The sequence below is a fragment of the Neomonachus schauinslandi genome, chromosome 2 (genome assembly GCF_002201575.2).
Source record: "Neomonachus schauinslandi chromosome 2, ASM220157v2, whole genome shotgun sequence".
NCBI classification, from domain to species: Eukaryota; Metazoa; Chordata; class Mammalia; order Carnivora; family Phocidae; genus Neomonachus; species Neomonachus schauinslandi.
This window is the reverse complement of record NC_058404.1, coordinates 73,595,546-73,612,382: the sequence shown is the minus strand read 5'-3', so window position 1 is coordinate 73,612,382 and position 16,837 is coordinate 73,595,546. Positions and strand designations below refer to the sequence as shown.

Below are 16,837 nucleotides of genomic sequence, written 5' to 3'. Positions count from 1 at the left end.
GGGATAGAGGGTAGGGAAGGATAAGTTTGAAAAGGAGAGTTGAAGGGGAAAGCTAGGTGTGTGCGGTCCTGGAAACAAAGGGAGAGAATGTCTTAAGAAGGAAGGAGCGATCAGCAATGCTATCTGCTAGGACAGGTTAGGCAACGTGAAGAATAAAAAATATCGGGAGTTAGCAACATGGCGGCCATCGATGATCTTTGCAAGTGCTGTTTGAAATGATAGGGGCGGAAGCCAGGCTGCAGAGGAGCGCAGACTAGGCAAGAGGTGAACAAATGGGGACAGCGGATATAAAGAGCTCTTTTCAGAATTTGGACTATGAAGGGGGAGAGAGGGAGAGAGACAGAGAGAAGCTTGAGGGAGATGGGTTTTTGTTTGTTTTTTAAATAACCAGAAGAGACTTGAGCAGGTGTAAATATTGGTAGGAGTGGTCTGACTGGGGTGGAGTGGCAGAAAGTACAGGAGGGAGAGGACACAGGGAGGGACAATGTTCCCTACTGGACCGGGCTGGGGGTAGGGTAGAGGTGGGGGGTGGGCCGACCCCGCTGGGACGAGGGATCCCCCTTCTACTGTGGCAGGAGGCAGGAGGATGGGTGTGGATGGGGGTTCAGAAGTGGGAAGTTGAGGGGATTTCTTCAGATGGCTTTAGTGTGCTCTGTGAAGTAGGAAGTAAAGTCATCCCTGAGAGGATATGAGGGGGTGAAGGCGGGTGGTCAGTGGCGGGAGGAGCGTGCTGCAAGTGTAACAGATGGTGGGGAGTGCAGGGGCCTTAGCGAGAGAAATGGAACAAAAATGCCTGTTGTCCTCTAAGAAAACAGGCAGGAGGGCCCTTTTAGGTTTGGGATTGAGCGTTATACAGGAGAAACAGAAACAGGAGGAGAAGAGGCAGTGCTGGCTCTAGAATTTCTATTTGGTAGAGCAATCTGATTCAGGCCTGGGAGGGCGTGAAGCATTTGGTGTAGGATTTTACGCGCTATTATAGTGAGGAAACACAAATTGTTCATACTGAAGAACAGGGAAGCCTTATGGAGACTGGGTAGGTCTTAGGAGGTAAAGCCCTGATCTTCAGGCCCGTGTTTGGCAACACCAAATGAAGGTGTTATGAAGATTGTAAACAAGAGGGGCTGTGCACTCTCTCAGATCCCCGAGGCCTCCTGCTGGCGCCCCAACAACCCCCGCCCCCCAAACCCAGCAGCTGGTGTGAATGTTCCGACTATCTGGTGGCCACAGTCAGCTGGGTATTTTCCCTATAAAGAGAGGGAAGGAGCTCTTTCCTGGTGAACCAGAAGTTTTGGGGCCAAGTACAACTCTCCATATGGTGCTGAGAGAATGGGAGCCCTGGAGGCTGCTGACCCCTCTGCCTGTGAACGCCAGCTTGTCCCAAACGTTTGTCTCAAGCTGCACTGAATGAGCAAGGAAGAGAAGGAAGGAGATGACGGATGGATTGGGGAAAGAGGAAGGAAATCAGTGACTCTGAGCAAGATGCAAGAGGCCCGAGTTAGTCATTGAGAGCTTGGTCGACTGTAAGTAATGACCAAGTCCAGGGAGTGGCTGAGGTAGCGCAGAGGGAATCTTCTGGGCGGAGGAGGTAAAGGGACAGAGAGGCTTTGGGAACAGTGAAGCCCCCTGGGCTGCTGGAAGATCTTGGGAAGAAGAATTCTATGGGCTGGTGTCAAAGCCTTCAGCAAATGGGAGGAAGGGACTAGGGAGTCAGCAGATGGGGACAGACATGGGAGGCCAGAAGTCAAATGGCATGCCAGGAGGCCATGGCCCCAGAGAAACTGGTTTTCTTACAAAGGATTGGGGAAGTAACAGATTCTCAGGGAATAGGGTTCCTGGGTCTGATGATGTCCTTTGCGGAAAACCATGAGACACCATGGAACGATAGATTTAATCCCATCATATGAACTGGGATTTAGCACAGATCATTTTAGTGACCTATGTGGGCTGGAACTGTTACATGGTAAATAATGGACACACGGTTGGATCTTTAACCATAGCCAAAGGAAGGGCAGATAGGCACTGACAGGACCTATCTGAGCAGACTGATGATGTGGCCAGGACTATCTCAGGTGACAGGAAGTGATGGCGACAGGCAGCCGAGGAGGAAGAGTGGCACTTGACGTGGGGAGGACGGAAGGGCTTGGCAAATTTTTTTTTTGTGACTCAAATTTAATTTTGTTAACATTGGCTTTTTAAAATGTCCTTGAAAATTTTTGTCTGCAGAGATATTTCAGAAGTTTGCTTTGGCTTTATGATTAATATCTAAATTACTAAATTCACAAAGTTAAAAACCTTGTCTTTCCTTAAGGTTTTCGGTCTGACCAGCTATTTATAAATCTACCAAAATTTATAGATCACTTTAAAAGAGACTTTGGCTTATGTTTGTCCTATTTACAAACGTAGCTAATCTTTAAAATAGTTCAAACTAATGAAAATAAATAAATAAATAAAATAGTTCAAGCTAGACTTATAAATGTAATATACTTCATGTCCTCTCTAAATGTTTCCATTGTTTGACTTAACAAAACTTCCCTGAGTTCTCAAATAATTCTTATAAAACTAATATGCTTATAAATATGGTGAACTTTAACCTTTCTTGTTTCCATATATAACAAGTATTCAATCCATGTTTCCACAAATAAAAATTTCAACTTAAAAATCACAAGTATAAATGAAGTATACATTTTATTTTGTTTTATTGAGGTGTAATTGGCATTAACATGATATTAGTTTCATGTATACAACATAGCAATTCCACATTTGTATGCATTGCAAAACGGTCACACAATACGTCCAGTTACCGTGGAAAATCACCTTACAAAGTTAATATATTATTGACTATATTCCCCATGCTGTACATTACATCCTCATGGCTTATTTCTTTCATAGCTGGAAGTTTGTACTTTTTAATCCATTTCAATCCTGCCTCCAATCCTCCCTCCCCTCTGGCAACCACCAATCTGTTCTCTCTGAGTCTGGATTTTGTTTTGTTTGTTTGTTTTGCTTTTTGGATTCCACATATAAGTGAAATCATGGGGTATTTGTCTTTCTCTGCCCGACTTACTTCACTTAGCATAATATCATTAAGGTCCATCCATGTTGTCACAAATGGCAAGATTTCATTCCTTTTAATGGCTGAGTAGTATGTCATTATACATATAGATGCCACATCTTCTTTATCCATTCACCCATTGAAGGACATTTAGATAGTTTCCATGACTTGGCTACTGTAAATGATACTGCAATGAACATAGGGATGTAAATATTTTTTTGAATTAGTGTTTTCATTTTCTTTGGACAGGTACCCAGTAGCGGAGTTGCTAGAACCTGTGGTATTTCTATTTTTAGTTTTTTGAGGACCCTCCATACTGTTTTCCACAGTGGCCCCACTAACTTATAATCCCACTGACAATACATGAGGGCTCCCTTTCTCCACATCCTCGCCAACATTTGTTATTTCTTGTCTCTTAGATAATAGTCATCCTGACAGGTGTGCGGTGATATCTCATCGTAGTTTTGAATCTGTTATACCTTAGAACAGAACCTAAGAAGGCGTGGTCACATAGCTTACATCCGTAGGATTGAGTCATATCATGAGTTTACTTTTTCCATCCACATAGAAGTCAGCACCCTCCACCCAGGCTGCCACACAACACGGTCAGATTTAGCAATTATTTGATTTCAGTATATTTTCCAAGGAGTTCCAAAGAAGTTGGAACTTGATAAAAAATCCCGCCTTCTTTTCATACCCTTCCTGCCCAATGAGACTATACAACCCTTACCGAGAGCAAAGTAATACCAGTCGTTCACTCATGGTTTTCTTTAACTATAGGTTTGGAAATCAAGCTCTACATTTCTTCATTTGCATCTTTAAAAGAGGTCAGCTGTTGTGTGGCATGGTTAGGAAATCAGGGCAAGGAGCCATTGGTCAGACTTCTCTCCCCTGTTGAAATCCCACTGTGTGTCTGCAATGGCCACTTGAGGTGTTTCTACTCCCATTTCTCCAGACCTAACTGATGTTCTGAAAAGGCATGTCAATTCACCACTTGACAACTAGTAGTCGATTAGTGCCTACTTTGTTTTAGGGGCTGGAGATACTTCACTGCAAAGGGAGAATAACATCCACGCCCTCAGGAAATGCACATCCAGCTACATTCAGCGCACGTGTGTAAATTTTGGAGTCTCCTTTTCTATCACCTAATGGAATTCTTGCAATAGATGAAAACTATTGGCCTTATCTTTGATAGTCTTGTGTGTATCCTATAACAACTTACCTCGTATATTATCCTCATGGTTTGGTCATTTGCTTCTGGGACAGTCCACCAAAGAACTTGGAGGGAAAGTCTCTTTCTCTCTTTCTTCTTCCATTTCCCAAATAGTTTCTGAAATATGTACAAATGCTCTACATTAAAGAAAAAACAGGACTTTTATGAACTTTCTGTTCTGAGTTAACATTGATGCTTCTAATCCTGAAATATATACCAAGAAGCCTGAAATCAATGTAGATCAGTCACTTGGGCCAACATATGAAACAGTCAATTTTATTTGGAGAGATTTTCTTTATCTTCCCTCCCTCACTCCCTCCCTCCTTCCCATCCCTCCTTCCCTCCAGAATGAACATTGAAATTATTCTGCCAAGAATATCTTATTTTCTGGAATCATTACAGGATCATGAGTTTAGTCCTTGAATAGACTTTGTGGAAGTTGGGTGAATTGTTCTGAATAGGCATGGAGTGATATTAGGAAGATGGCAAGCTGAAGATGAACATTACATAAGGGATAAAACTATCTGAATACAATATAAGAAGAGTTTATAGTGTTATGTTTCTAGGTCATTTGGAATTTCTGAGGTATTTAAGAAATTTAATTTTCTTTCCATCAATAAATATCTTATTTAGAGCTCTTTTGGTTGTGAGAGAAATCAATGTCAACTTATTAAGGAAAAGGGAGATATTTTATAAGTGAGTATATTTATTTTATGACTTGCTAGAGAAATTAGATGTTTTCTCCCTCCTTCTCTCAAAGGGCTAGCAAAAAGCCAGCTCCTCTCTTTTGGAGGCCTGATGTGTCTGTCTATCCTTTGCTCAAGGAGAAAAAAAAAAGGATCCTTAGAAGTCAGTTATTGAGATAATTTATGTACAATAAAACTTGTCAATCTAAAGATACAATTTGATGAGCATTGGCAAAGACATGCAGTGTGTAACCACCACCACGATCATGATGCAGAACCTTTCCAGCATTCCCAAAGTTCTCGGGTGCCTCTTTGCAGTCAGTCCCCTCCTGCCACCTGGCTCCCTGGCTTCTCCTGGGTGACCTTTTGTCATAGTTTTGCTCTGTGCAGCATTTCATCTAAATGCACCCTACAGTATCTATTTGCTGTGTCTGACTTCTTTCACTTAGCATTATGCTTTTGTGATCCATCCATGTTCTTGCATGTATGAGTTCTTCCTTTTCATTGCTGAGTAGTATTCTCTTGTATAGTTAAGTAGCAATTTTTAAAATCTATTCATCAGTGGATAGATATTTGAGTTGTTTCTAGCTTTGAATATAGTACATGACTTTGTGTGGCCTTATGTTTTCATGTTTAGAGAGTAAATACCTAGGAAAGAGGATTGCTGGGTCACAAATTAAGTGCATGTTTAATTTTATAAGACGTTCTCAAACTTTCCCGAAGTGGGTATACCATTTTGCATTTCCACCAGCAATGTATGAGAATTTCAGTTGTTGCACATTCTTACCAACACTCGGTATCGTCAGTCTTTAATTTTAGTCATTCCTGTTAGCATGTAGGGGTATCTCAGTACAGTGTTTCCCCCAGTTTTATTGAGCTATAACTCACTTATATCATTGTATTAAATGTTTATAACATAGTGATTTGAGAAAAGTATATATATTATGAAATGGTTACCATACTAAGTTTAGTTACCACCCATCACCCCACCTAGTTATTTTTTTCTTATGATGACAACTTTTCAAGATCTACTCTCTTATACTCTCAAATATACGGTACAGTATTTATTAACTATAGTTCTCATGTTGTACATTACATCCCTAGAACTTATTTATCTTATAACTGGAAGTTTGTACCTGTTGACCCATAGAAAGCAGTCAATTTTTTTTTTTAAGATTTATTTATTTGAGAGAGCGAGAATGAGAGAGAGAGAGTACATGAGAGGGGGGAGGGTTAGAGGGAGAAGCAGTCTCCTCGCCGAGCAGGGAGCCCGATGCGGGACTCGATCCCGGGACTCCAGGATCATGACCTGAGCCGAAGGCAGTCGCTTAACCAACTGAGCCACCCAGGCGCCCGAAAGCAGTCAATTTTACTCTGAGAGGTTTTGGTTGATCTTTCAAGGTTCCAAAATGTTTAGAAGTAAGAGATGTTGCTTTTCATAGAAGATGAGAGGTAACAGAAGAGTACCCTATGGTCAAGACCATAGTGAAAAAACTAATATTAAAATGAGTTAAAGTAGTAAAACAATAAAATTTGAAAATTAGTTATTAGAGGTAGAACTGAAAGACCGTGTACTTCAGGAAAATTGCGAGAATTTTTCTGAGATGATGGAACTTTAAAGCCATGCTTTTATATTAACTAAAGATATTTACAGTCGAAACTGCCCAAGTTGGCTTGATACTGTAACTTCTGTCACAGTATTTTAAATCCCCAAGGTATTTAGATCTCAGTGAAAATTTGATAGTTGAAGAATAACTGAAGTATTCACTTTATAAGGATACCTGTCACTCCCTGCATACCTTGAATTTAAGACAAAATCGGGGTGCCTGGGTGGCTCAGTTGGTTAAGCAACTGCCTTTGGCTCAGGTCATGATCCCGGGGTCCTCGGATCGAGTCCCACATTGGGCTCCTTGCTCGGCGGGAAGCCTGCTTCTCCGTCTCCCTCTGCTTGCCATTCCCTCTGCTTGTGCGTTCTCTCTCTGTCAAATAAATAAATAATCTTTAAAAAAAATAAAATAAGGGGGCTCCTGGGTGGCTCAGTCATTAAGCGTCTGCCTTCCGCTCAGGTCATGATCCCAGAGTCCTGGGATCGAGCCCCGCGTCGGGCTACTGTGGAAAATGTTCCTCACCCTAGAAAAACGTGACTAATCTTAATCTTGGTAAATGTACACTTGGTTCTGTACCTAACACTTATCAGTGGCCAGAAAAGGTCCAATACTCAAATTTATCCAACACAAAAGTATACAGTTTAACCCACAGTGTTTCCCAGACACGAGTCATAGTAGCCATTAGCAGTATCTTTTATTTTGCCACAATTTAAAGAACTTGACCTTCTCAGGTATGTGCTGAAGACACCACCAGATATTTCCTTCTGGAAAATAATACTTTCTCTTCAGAGCATCCTGATTCTTTTCACACACTGGAGGCCCTGGACGCCAGCGGTAACCATTTCCTTTGCTCCTGTGAATTCCTGTCGTTCACTCAGGAGCAGCGAGCACTGGTCCAGATCCTGATCGACTGGCCAGAGAACTACTGGTGTGACTCTCCGTTCTCCGTGCGCGGCCGGCAGGTTCGGGACGCGCATCTCCCGGCCTCTGAATGCCACCGGGCAGCTCTGGTGTCTGCCGTGGGCTCTGTGCTCCTCCTGCTGCTTCTGCTCACGGGGGTCCTGTGCCACCGCTGCCACGGGCTGTGGTACCTGAAGATGATGTGGGCCTGGCTCCAGGCCAAAAGGAAGCCCAGGAAAGCGCCCCCCAGGGACCTCTGCTACGATGCCTTTGTGTCTTACAGTGAGCACGATGCCTACTGGGTGGAGAACGTGATGGTCCAGGAGCTGGAGCACTTCGACCCTCCCTTCAGGCTGTGTCTTCATAAGCGGGACTTCATCCCTGGCAAATGGATCATTGACAATATCATCGACTCCATCGAGAAGAGCCACAAGACCATCTTCGTGCTGTCTGAAAATTTCGTGAAGAGCGAGTGGTGCAAGTATGAGCTGGACTTCTCCCATTTTCGCCTTTTTTTTTTTTTTCTTAAGATTTTATTTATTTATTTGACAGAGGGAGACACAGTGAGAGAGGGAACACAAGCAGGGGGAGTGGGAGAGGGAGAAGCAGGCTTCCCGCTGAGCAGGGAGCCCGATGTGGGGCTCGATCCCAGGACCCTGGGACCATGACCTGAGCCGGAGGCAGACGCTTAACGACTGAGCCCCCCAGGTGCCCCCCCCTCCATTTTCACCTCTTTGATGAGAACAACGATGCTGACATTCTTATTCTTCTGGAGCCCGTGGGGGAAAAGGCCATCCCCCAACAGGAAGTGTTTGAGTTGAAGAATAATTCTAGTTTTTAAAATGGAAATATTCATACAGTGAAATATTCTCAGTTTTCAAAACTTCGTTCTAAGTTGAGTTAGAATTTTACTCTTATTTCCCACAGGCAGTATTAAGAACATTCTTCAAAAATTGCAGATGTTGGTGAAATCTTTTCAGAATAGTAAAATTTTGAGGAATGGGCATTTGTGTTTACAAACGTGTATAAAATAGTGCAGGGAGGGGCGCCTGGGTGGCTCAGTCGTTAAGCGTCTGCCTTCGGCTCAGGTCATGATCCCGGGGTCCTGGGATCGAGCCCTGCATCCGGCTCCCTGCTCCTCACAAGCCTGCTTCTCCCTCTCACACTCCCCCTGCTTGTGTTCTCTCTGTCAAATAAATAAAATCTTAAAAATAAAATAGTGCAGGGATTATATTAGATTTTCATTAAGTGATTTTTGACAGATGTATTTCTTAGTATTTTATGTAACTATTACAAGGCGCTTTATATGAAAAAGACAGACTGAATTTTGATAACTTCATTTTAGAATTTCAGTCAGATGCTCAAAAATATAAATATCTACCATGAGTTATCCCTTCCCAAACACCTTTTCATATTCTGTGCTCATTTTCTAACCTTAAAAAATAAGCTTTATAGTGAGTTGTAGGTCTTATGCCAAAAAAAAGCAGACTGACTAAGGAGTCTTGGAGTGTGATCTGGGTTTGTCACCTAGCTGTGAGCCATGTGACTTAGGAGAAGTTCTCCAATCACCTGAGCTGAAGGTGCAATAATATCAGAACTATTTATTTCATGTGTTCTTATGAGATTCAGATGAAAAGATATATTTGCAAGTGCTTTGAAAATGTTTACGAATCTTTACTGTACATAGATGACACTGGTAATAACTTGTGGGTAAATGATTTCTCCCTGACTTTGCCAGAACATTCTAATTGGCTTTGGGATACAAAGCAATAACATCAATCTAGGCATTTCAACTAAAGACATATAGAGACAGAAAAGAGTTTTGTTTGTTTGTTTGTTTGTTTTAGATTCGGGGGGAAATATTGGAAAGAAGTTTTCTGAGGTACACAATTGAGAACTCACGAAAAAGAGAGGTGGGAATTTTGTAGGAAGAAGAAAGTCTTTCAGGCAACAGCAGAGCCCCGATCATTAGGGATAGAGAGAAATATCCACATAGTCAGTAACCTGTATAGAAAATCAGACTCCACCCTCTCAAGTTCACATTCATGCCTATTAAGTTTGCCTGATATTGGAACCTTTCATGAGGATTAGGGATGTGGAATAGGGCAAGACAAAGAACCCTGGATTTAGGGTAAAATTCTCATTTCAAATCTCAGTTCTGCCACAATTTGCATGGCATTTCTTCCTGTGTAAAAGAGAAGAATGTTTTCTTCGCCTTAATTTGTGAAGATCAAATGTAATTATGAATATAAAATGTACTGCATGAATATTATTAAGGCAGTTTAATTTTTAGAAGGTAGTTTGTTTCCCTTATAAATATTCTTCACTAGGTTCTGCGGCAATGAAAAAGGCCAATCTAAGACCGTTTTTGGAATTACTTTCAGAGGCAGGGATGGAAGGCGCAAGGTTGGGATTTGGATTCAAAATCTTCGAGGTAAGTGGGAGCCCCCCATCTTTCATGGTCAGAGTAGGGATGTGACATAGGACCTACAGTCAGTGAACCACCAGGGACTGCCCCAGGATTTGAAAAAAAAAAAGTCCTTATCTGCTCCTCAGGCAAAATGTTGCTCAGTTAGTCTGGACAGTGACTGGTAAGCTATTTTAATATAGGAGAGCATAGCCATGCTGGTGGGAGCGGACCCCGGGGATATACTGGCCCGTGAACATATGCTGAAGCAGGGCGGGGTGAAAGGATGAATCAGCTCCCGAGGATGGAGAGAAACGGAGAAGGGGAATTTAAAGACTGCGTTTCCGGGTACGGGAGGCTTTGAATGCCAGAGCTTCAAGAAAACACTGGTTGGGTAACTAGCCTCTGATTTTGAAATCTTCCTCTGTGCTTCGGGAATTCAGGCAGGGCGGCCGCTGGCAATCTCGATTCTCTTTTCTCCGCCCCTGACCTCCAACAGCCCCAGCGCCCTCCTCGGACCCGGGCGCCGCCGGCCGCCACCTCCGTCAAGGTCACCTGACGCAGCCCGGGGCCAAGGCGGGCGGCGCGGGGCCACAGCGCCCGGCGTGCGCACCGAGCTCGGGCCTCGCCTCCCCGTGCGCGACGGCGCGCTTAGCGGACGGGCGGTCCCCGCAGCCGGCGAGGAGGGACATCCGGCCCACGCACTTTCCCTTTCGCTGCCCGCTTCGGCCCCGGCGCGTCGCGTCCGGAGGCGGCGAGGAGGCGCGGCCCGACGGCGGCTCCGTCAGCTCCCAGGTACGTCGGGCCGTTCTCGCCGCCGCGCCCCAAAGCTCCCCCGCAGCCGTGCGCCGGGGTGCGCTGGGCGCCGACGCGGGCGCGGGGGATCCCTGCTTCCCTCTCGCCTGCGCGCGGGGCTTGAGGCTGGTTGGCCGGCGGGCGGGCTGGGGTTGGGGGGAGAGCACCTGGGGAACGAGGACCCGACCCGAAGCCCCGGTCTGCACGCCACCCTTCTCTCCGAGCGGGGGCGACGACGGTCAGGTAAGGGCTTGCAGGTGACACGCGTGCGTCCGGCTGGGGGCGTGTCTGCGCGCCTTGGTTACTGCAGGGACCAAACTCCGCACGTTGGATATCCTTCGCTGGGAGAAGTGGGAAAGGGTCGGGACTCGGGATCCGCCCGGGACTCTCGCACCCTAACTCCGAGCCCGGTCTCTGCGCTGGGGTGAGCTTCACGCCCCCTGCGTGTTCCTCCATTCTTAAAATATCTGAGTTATGTCTCTGATGAGAAACTTAGAGCATTTAAGTTTAGGTGAGTTCTTTAAATAAGAATGCCTGGTGATGGGTATTAAAGAGGGCACATTCTGCATGGAGTACTGGGTGTTATGCACAAACAATGAATCATGGAACACTACATCAAAAACTAATGATGTATGGTGATTAACATAACAATAAAAATAAAAATAAATGCCCTGAAGTTCCCCTTCTAACTTCTCCAACTTCCGTAAAGGAGAACTTGTGTTTAGAACTTAGATGCAAGCCAGGATTGTGTTTTTTACTGTTTTTTTTGGAGGGGGGGGGCGGGAATTGATTGCTTGATTAGGGGTAAACAGCTCAGCTGGCTGAGATGATGCTAATCTTGCAGAAGGTCTTGTCCGCATTGTTACTCAGATCTTTACCAGAAAAGCAACTGGTAGATAGGGTGGCCTGACTTGAAAGCAGAGACTAAAAAAAGGAAATGGCAAACATCCTATTGAAAATGGCTTGTTCACCGATATTTTAAGTTTCTTCCTGTTCTAAGCAGAGAACTTTTGCATCTTTAAACTTTTTATAATGCACTCATTTTATGAAAATTGCCAGAAGTTTACAGCATGTTTTGTAAGTTTCTAAGCTATCAGTTAATTTTTTGCATTTCTTTAAGAATTTGGCTTGGTTGGTTAAATATCTTATTTTGATTTTCGTGATTGAGCATGATTTATGGTTAAACGGCATTGTGAGTGTGACATTCTTATAAAGATCTAATAAATGTAAGTTGTATTTACTCCTTATAAATAAGAGGCTTGCATTTCAAAAATATGTTTTCCCCCACAATGGCATTTAAAATTTATATTACTTTTTCCTCATACCAAAAAGCCATGCCTGAGTCTTTGAATGCTGTCTTCTTTCTTATCAATTATTAAATTAAAAAAAATGCAGTTGTTGCTCCTTGCTGTCTACTCTTACCAGGTTTATTTTCCAAATTACAGAAGAACATATGTTTTGGGGTGCTTCTTTCAATGATGGACTATGGATAAAAATTATTTTTTTTGCTTTTGAGTGTCTGAAAATGTCTATCTCACCTTTACTCTTGAATGATAATTTAAATGGGTCTTGAAGTCTAGATTGGCAGGTGTGTCTCCCCTGCCCTTTGAGGATATCATTACATTGTTTTCAGGCTAGGTGAGGAATTTTTATTCTTTTTTTTTTTTGCTGGGGATTCAATATGCATTTATAATTTGGCAACTTATTTTTTTTTTCCAATTCGAAAAAAATGTTTAGTTATTCTGTCTTTTAATATTTGGATCCACACCATACACGGTAGGCCTGGAGTTCTGATTTCTTACAGGAGATTTCTGGTAGGCTGGCTTTCAGCTAGGGCCAGAGGGTAGAGATTTTTTAGATCCCTGTTTACATAAGGAGTAGCCTTTTCCCAGCCTGTGGCTTTATGGAGAGTGCATTTTCAGTTCCCAACCATGCACTGGGCCCTGCGTCCCTTCACCCCTCCTGCTTCACTCGACCATTACAACCCTAGCCCTGATGTGGGTATCTGGTCGTGGTTGTGCCGGGGGCCACGGGCCTTCAACTTCCTCCCAATTCTGGAGCAGCAGATGTACATAGCATAAGTTGCCTGTCCTGCCAGGCTTACTTGTCAGACTGCCATCTTTTCCTGGGTCTTGGGCCAGTAATGCCTCACCACTCTGTCGATTTTCTGAATTCTTCAAGCAGATGATTTTATACTTTATCCAGACCCACAACTCTTGTTAGATAGGATCCCACTCAGTCTAACTGTAGCCACTGCTCTTCCCTTTCTCAGTGTCTTACTCCGTGGAGCTCTCTGTCCCAGGCTGTAATGTAGAGGGGAAGTGGGAGGAGAAGGATGTGACTCTCATCTTCAGTGTCAGGTTGTTAGTGGTAGTTTTGGGATCACCAGTAATTATTATTTGTTGAAAAGTCACCATGTAAATTTCATACAAATATTAGGATATTTGTATGAAATAGCCCAAGATCCCTGCTCTTATGAATTTTACAGTTTAAAGACAAAAGGCTAGGAAAAATAAAAAAATAGATGTATTTGACCTTTAAATCTCAGCTGAAAACTGGTATAGATTTCTTAAGATTGGTGCTATTTATTACAAAATGGAAATGATCAAGTAAATTTTGGTTGCCCAGTACTAAAATAATCAATACTAAGATGATTTTTTTCAATAACTGATTCAGGAGAAAGACAGTGGGATAACTATAGTACCAAATAGTAATCTCATTTCGTCTTCTGCCTGTCAATTTTAGAGGTGGGGACAATATTGGATCAATAGTCTTAATGGTTCGTTTCCGTTGGCCGCTGTTGCAGCTCTTCTCATACTCATTAGCTGGCTTCCTGTAGTACCTGGTTGTTTTTTTTTTATGGTGTACTGGACATTCACTTCGAAAAACTGTTTGTAGGAATAATTTTGAGGCCTCGGATAATCTTAGCCTCTTCTAGAATTTCCCTTTGCTTCTGCAGGTACCTGTGAGCACTAGCATTCCAGAAGTTGTTTTCATCCATCTTCAGAGACTGAGACTGTCTGAGCCATCCAGATAAATCAGAGCTGTGCTACAGTCTCCCTGAGGGCTCGGTTTCCCCTGGTTCAGCTTTACCTTTCCATCCATGATTGCCCCAGACCTTAACCTTAAACTCCCTGTCCTTCAAGGCTATCAGTGTCATGCAGCCTATCAGACGAGGCTTACTGTGTTCAAGGTGATGAAGGACGAGACTGAAAATTTTGGCAGAGAACTGGAAACTATAAAAAATGACATAGTGGATGGGGAAAAGAACCAAAGAGAAGTTAAATAGATGAAAATGGCAATAACCGCAAAATTTAAAAGCCATGGATGGATCTACCAGTAGATTAAGCACAGCTGGAGAGAGAAGAATAAACTAGAAAGTGGATCAGAAGAAAATAGCGAGCCTGAAACTTGAAAGGCAAAATATGGAAAGAACGGAAGAGAAGGAGGCCTGGAAAACAGAGCTAAACTAGTGCTTAGATGAAAATGTCTGACCTTAAATGAATATATTAGAAATGAAGAATGGCTGAAGATTAATGAGCAAACATCTACCTTAAGAAATTAGAATAAGAACAGTAAAATAAATCTAGAGGAAGCAGAAGGAAGAAAATTGTAATATAAGAATAGAAATTAGTGAAATAGAAAAGAAATAGAGGATCTATGAAATGAGAAGCTGGTTTTTGAAAATGCTAGTAAAAAATGATAAACCACTGACAGTCAAGACAATCAAAAAAGGCACAAAGAACTCATCTAAGGAATAAGACAGGACATTAAAATAGTGAGAGGATGTTCTGAGTAACTGTGTCAATAAATTTGAAAATTTAAAAGAAAATGATAAATCCCTTGAAAAACACAATTTACCAAAAGCTGACAGATGAAGAAAAAGAACATCTGAATAGTTCCATAGCTGTTAAGTATATTTAATGTATTTTACAAAATCAAGATAAATGTATAGATAATAACAAAAACTGCAGGCTCAGAAGGTGGCATTGGTGAATTCTACCCAAGGAAAAGAAATGTATAGGGCAATTTTACTCTGAATATGGATGCAGAAGTTCTAAAGAAAATATTAGTAAATTAATATATCCAGTAAAATATAAAAAGGATAATATATCCAGACTAGCAGGTTTATTCTAAAAATGCAACATTGTCTCAACACTAAATTGATTAATGTAATCACTAGTATTACCAGGGTGAAGGAGGGAATTCATGTTATTATTGCAATAGATACAGGAAAACAAAAGAGAGTTTGATAAAATTCAATATTCAGTAATCAAGAAAACAAAATAAAGATATACAGATTGGAAAAAAGAAAAAAGTTATATCTGGGTGATATGATTGTGTACGTAGAAAATAAAAAATAATCTATAAACTGTGGAATTTCTAAATCAATTTAGCAATTTTGCTTAAGTGCATGGTAAACCCATAAAATTAAATTGAATATATATACATATATATATACATATACACACACACATATATATATACACACACATATACACACGACACATAAGTACATATTACTATTTTCAAAGCTTTGAAAATATCAAATGCCTAGGAATAAATCTCAAAAAATACACTCGATATCTGCGCAGAAAACCATAATATATTCTTGTGATAAATTAAAGAAAACCTAAATAAATGGAAAAATGTATCTTGCTCACGGATTGGAAGATTTAGTATTGTAATGATGTCAGTAATTCCCAAATTGATCTACAGATTCATGGTATTGCCAGTTAAAATGAACAAGTTTTGTTTTTGAAACTGATAAGCTGGGGCACCTGGGTGGCTCAGTTGGTTAAGTGTCCGACTCTTGATTTTGGCTCAGGTTGTGATCTCACACTCCTGAGGTCGAGTGCCCCGGGTTGGTCTCCACGCTCAGCTTGAGTCTGCTTGAGAGTCTCCCTCTGCCTCTGCCCCTTCTCCCACTCACACTTTCTCTCTGTCTCTCTCTCAAAATAAATAAATAAAATCTTAAGAAAAAAGAAAAAGGAGCTGATTCTGCAATTTATAAGAATATGCAAAGGGCCAAGACTAACCAGGCCTCACTTGAAGAAGAAGAACAAGCAGGAAGGACTTGCCCTCCAGGATATTAAGATATATTATATATTTAATATAGTGTTACCAGAACAAAGATAAGATAAATAGGCATTGGATCAGAATTGAGAGCCCTGACAAAAATGAGCTATTGGGACTCCATCAAGATAAAAAGCTTTTGCACAGCAAAAGAAACAGTTAACAAAACCAAAAGACAACCGACAGAATGAGAGAAGATATTTGCAAATGACGTATCAGATAAAGGGCTAGTATCCAAAATCTATAAAGAACTTATCAAACTCAACACCCAAAGAACAAAGAATCCAATCAAGAAATGGGCAGAAGACATGAACAGACATTTTTGCAAAGAAGACATCCAAATGGCCAACAGACACATGAAAAAGTGCTTAGCATCAGGGAAATACAAATCAAAACGTCAGTGAGATACCACCTCACACCGGTCAGAATGGCTAAAATTAACAAGTCAGGAAATGACAGATGTTGGCGGGGATGCAGAGAAAGGGGAACCCTCCTACACTGTTGGTAGGAATGCAAGCTGGTGCAGCCACTCTGTAAAACAGTATGGAGGTTCCTCAAAAAGTTGAAAATAGAGCTACCCTACGACCCAGCAATTGCCCTACTGGGTATTTACCCCAAAGATACAAATGTAGTGATCCGAAGGGGTTCGTGCACCCCAATGTTTATAGCAGCAATGTCCACAATAGCCAAACTATGGAAAGAGCCTAGATGTCCATCAACAGGCGAATGGATAAAGAAGATGTGGTATATATATACAATGGAATATTATGCAGCCATCAAAAAATTGAAATCTTGCCATTTGCAACAACATGGATGGAACTAGAGGGTATTATGCTAAGTGAAATAAGTCATTCAGAGAAAGACAATTATCATATGATCTCACTGATATGAGGATTTTGAGAAACAAGACAGAGGATCATAGGGGAAGGGAGAGAAAAATGAAACAAGACGAAACCAGAGAGGGAGACAAACTGTAAGAGACTCAATCTCAAGAAACAAACTGAGGGTTGCTGGAGTGGTGGGGGCTGGGAGGGATGGGGTGGCTGGGTGATGGACATTGGGGAGGGTATGTGCTATGGTGAGTGCTGTGAAGTGTGTAAG

The 16,837-nt window shown here is 42.1% G+C and overlaps 1 protein-coding gene across 1 annotated transcript; it reads left to right on the top strand.

Moving 5' to 3' along the window:
- The first annotated feature begins 5,217 nt into the window (after positions 1-5,217).
- Positions 5,218-13,949, top strand: LOC110588386 (toll-like receptor 2). Its single transcript, XM_021698735.2, is given in 8 exon segments — positions 5,218-5,268; positions 7,086-7,246; positions 7,248-7,327; positions 7,330-7,966; positions 8,188-8,268; positions 9,789-9,892; positions 10,365-10,718; positions 13,807-13,949. Coding segments are annotated over 8 exon segments (1,611 nt in total).
- The last annotated feature ends 2,888 nt before the right edge of the window (positions 13,950-16,837 follow it).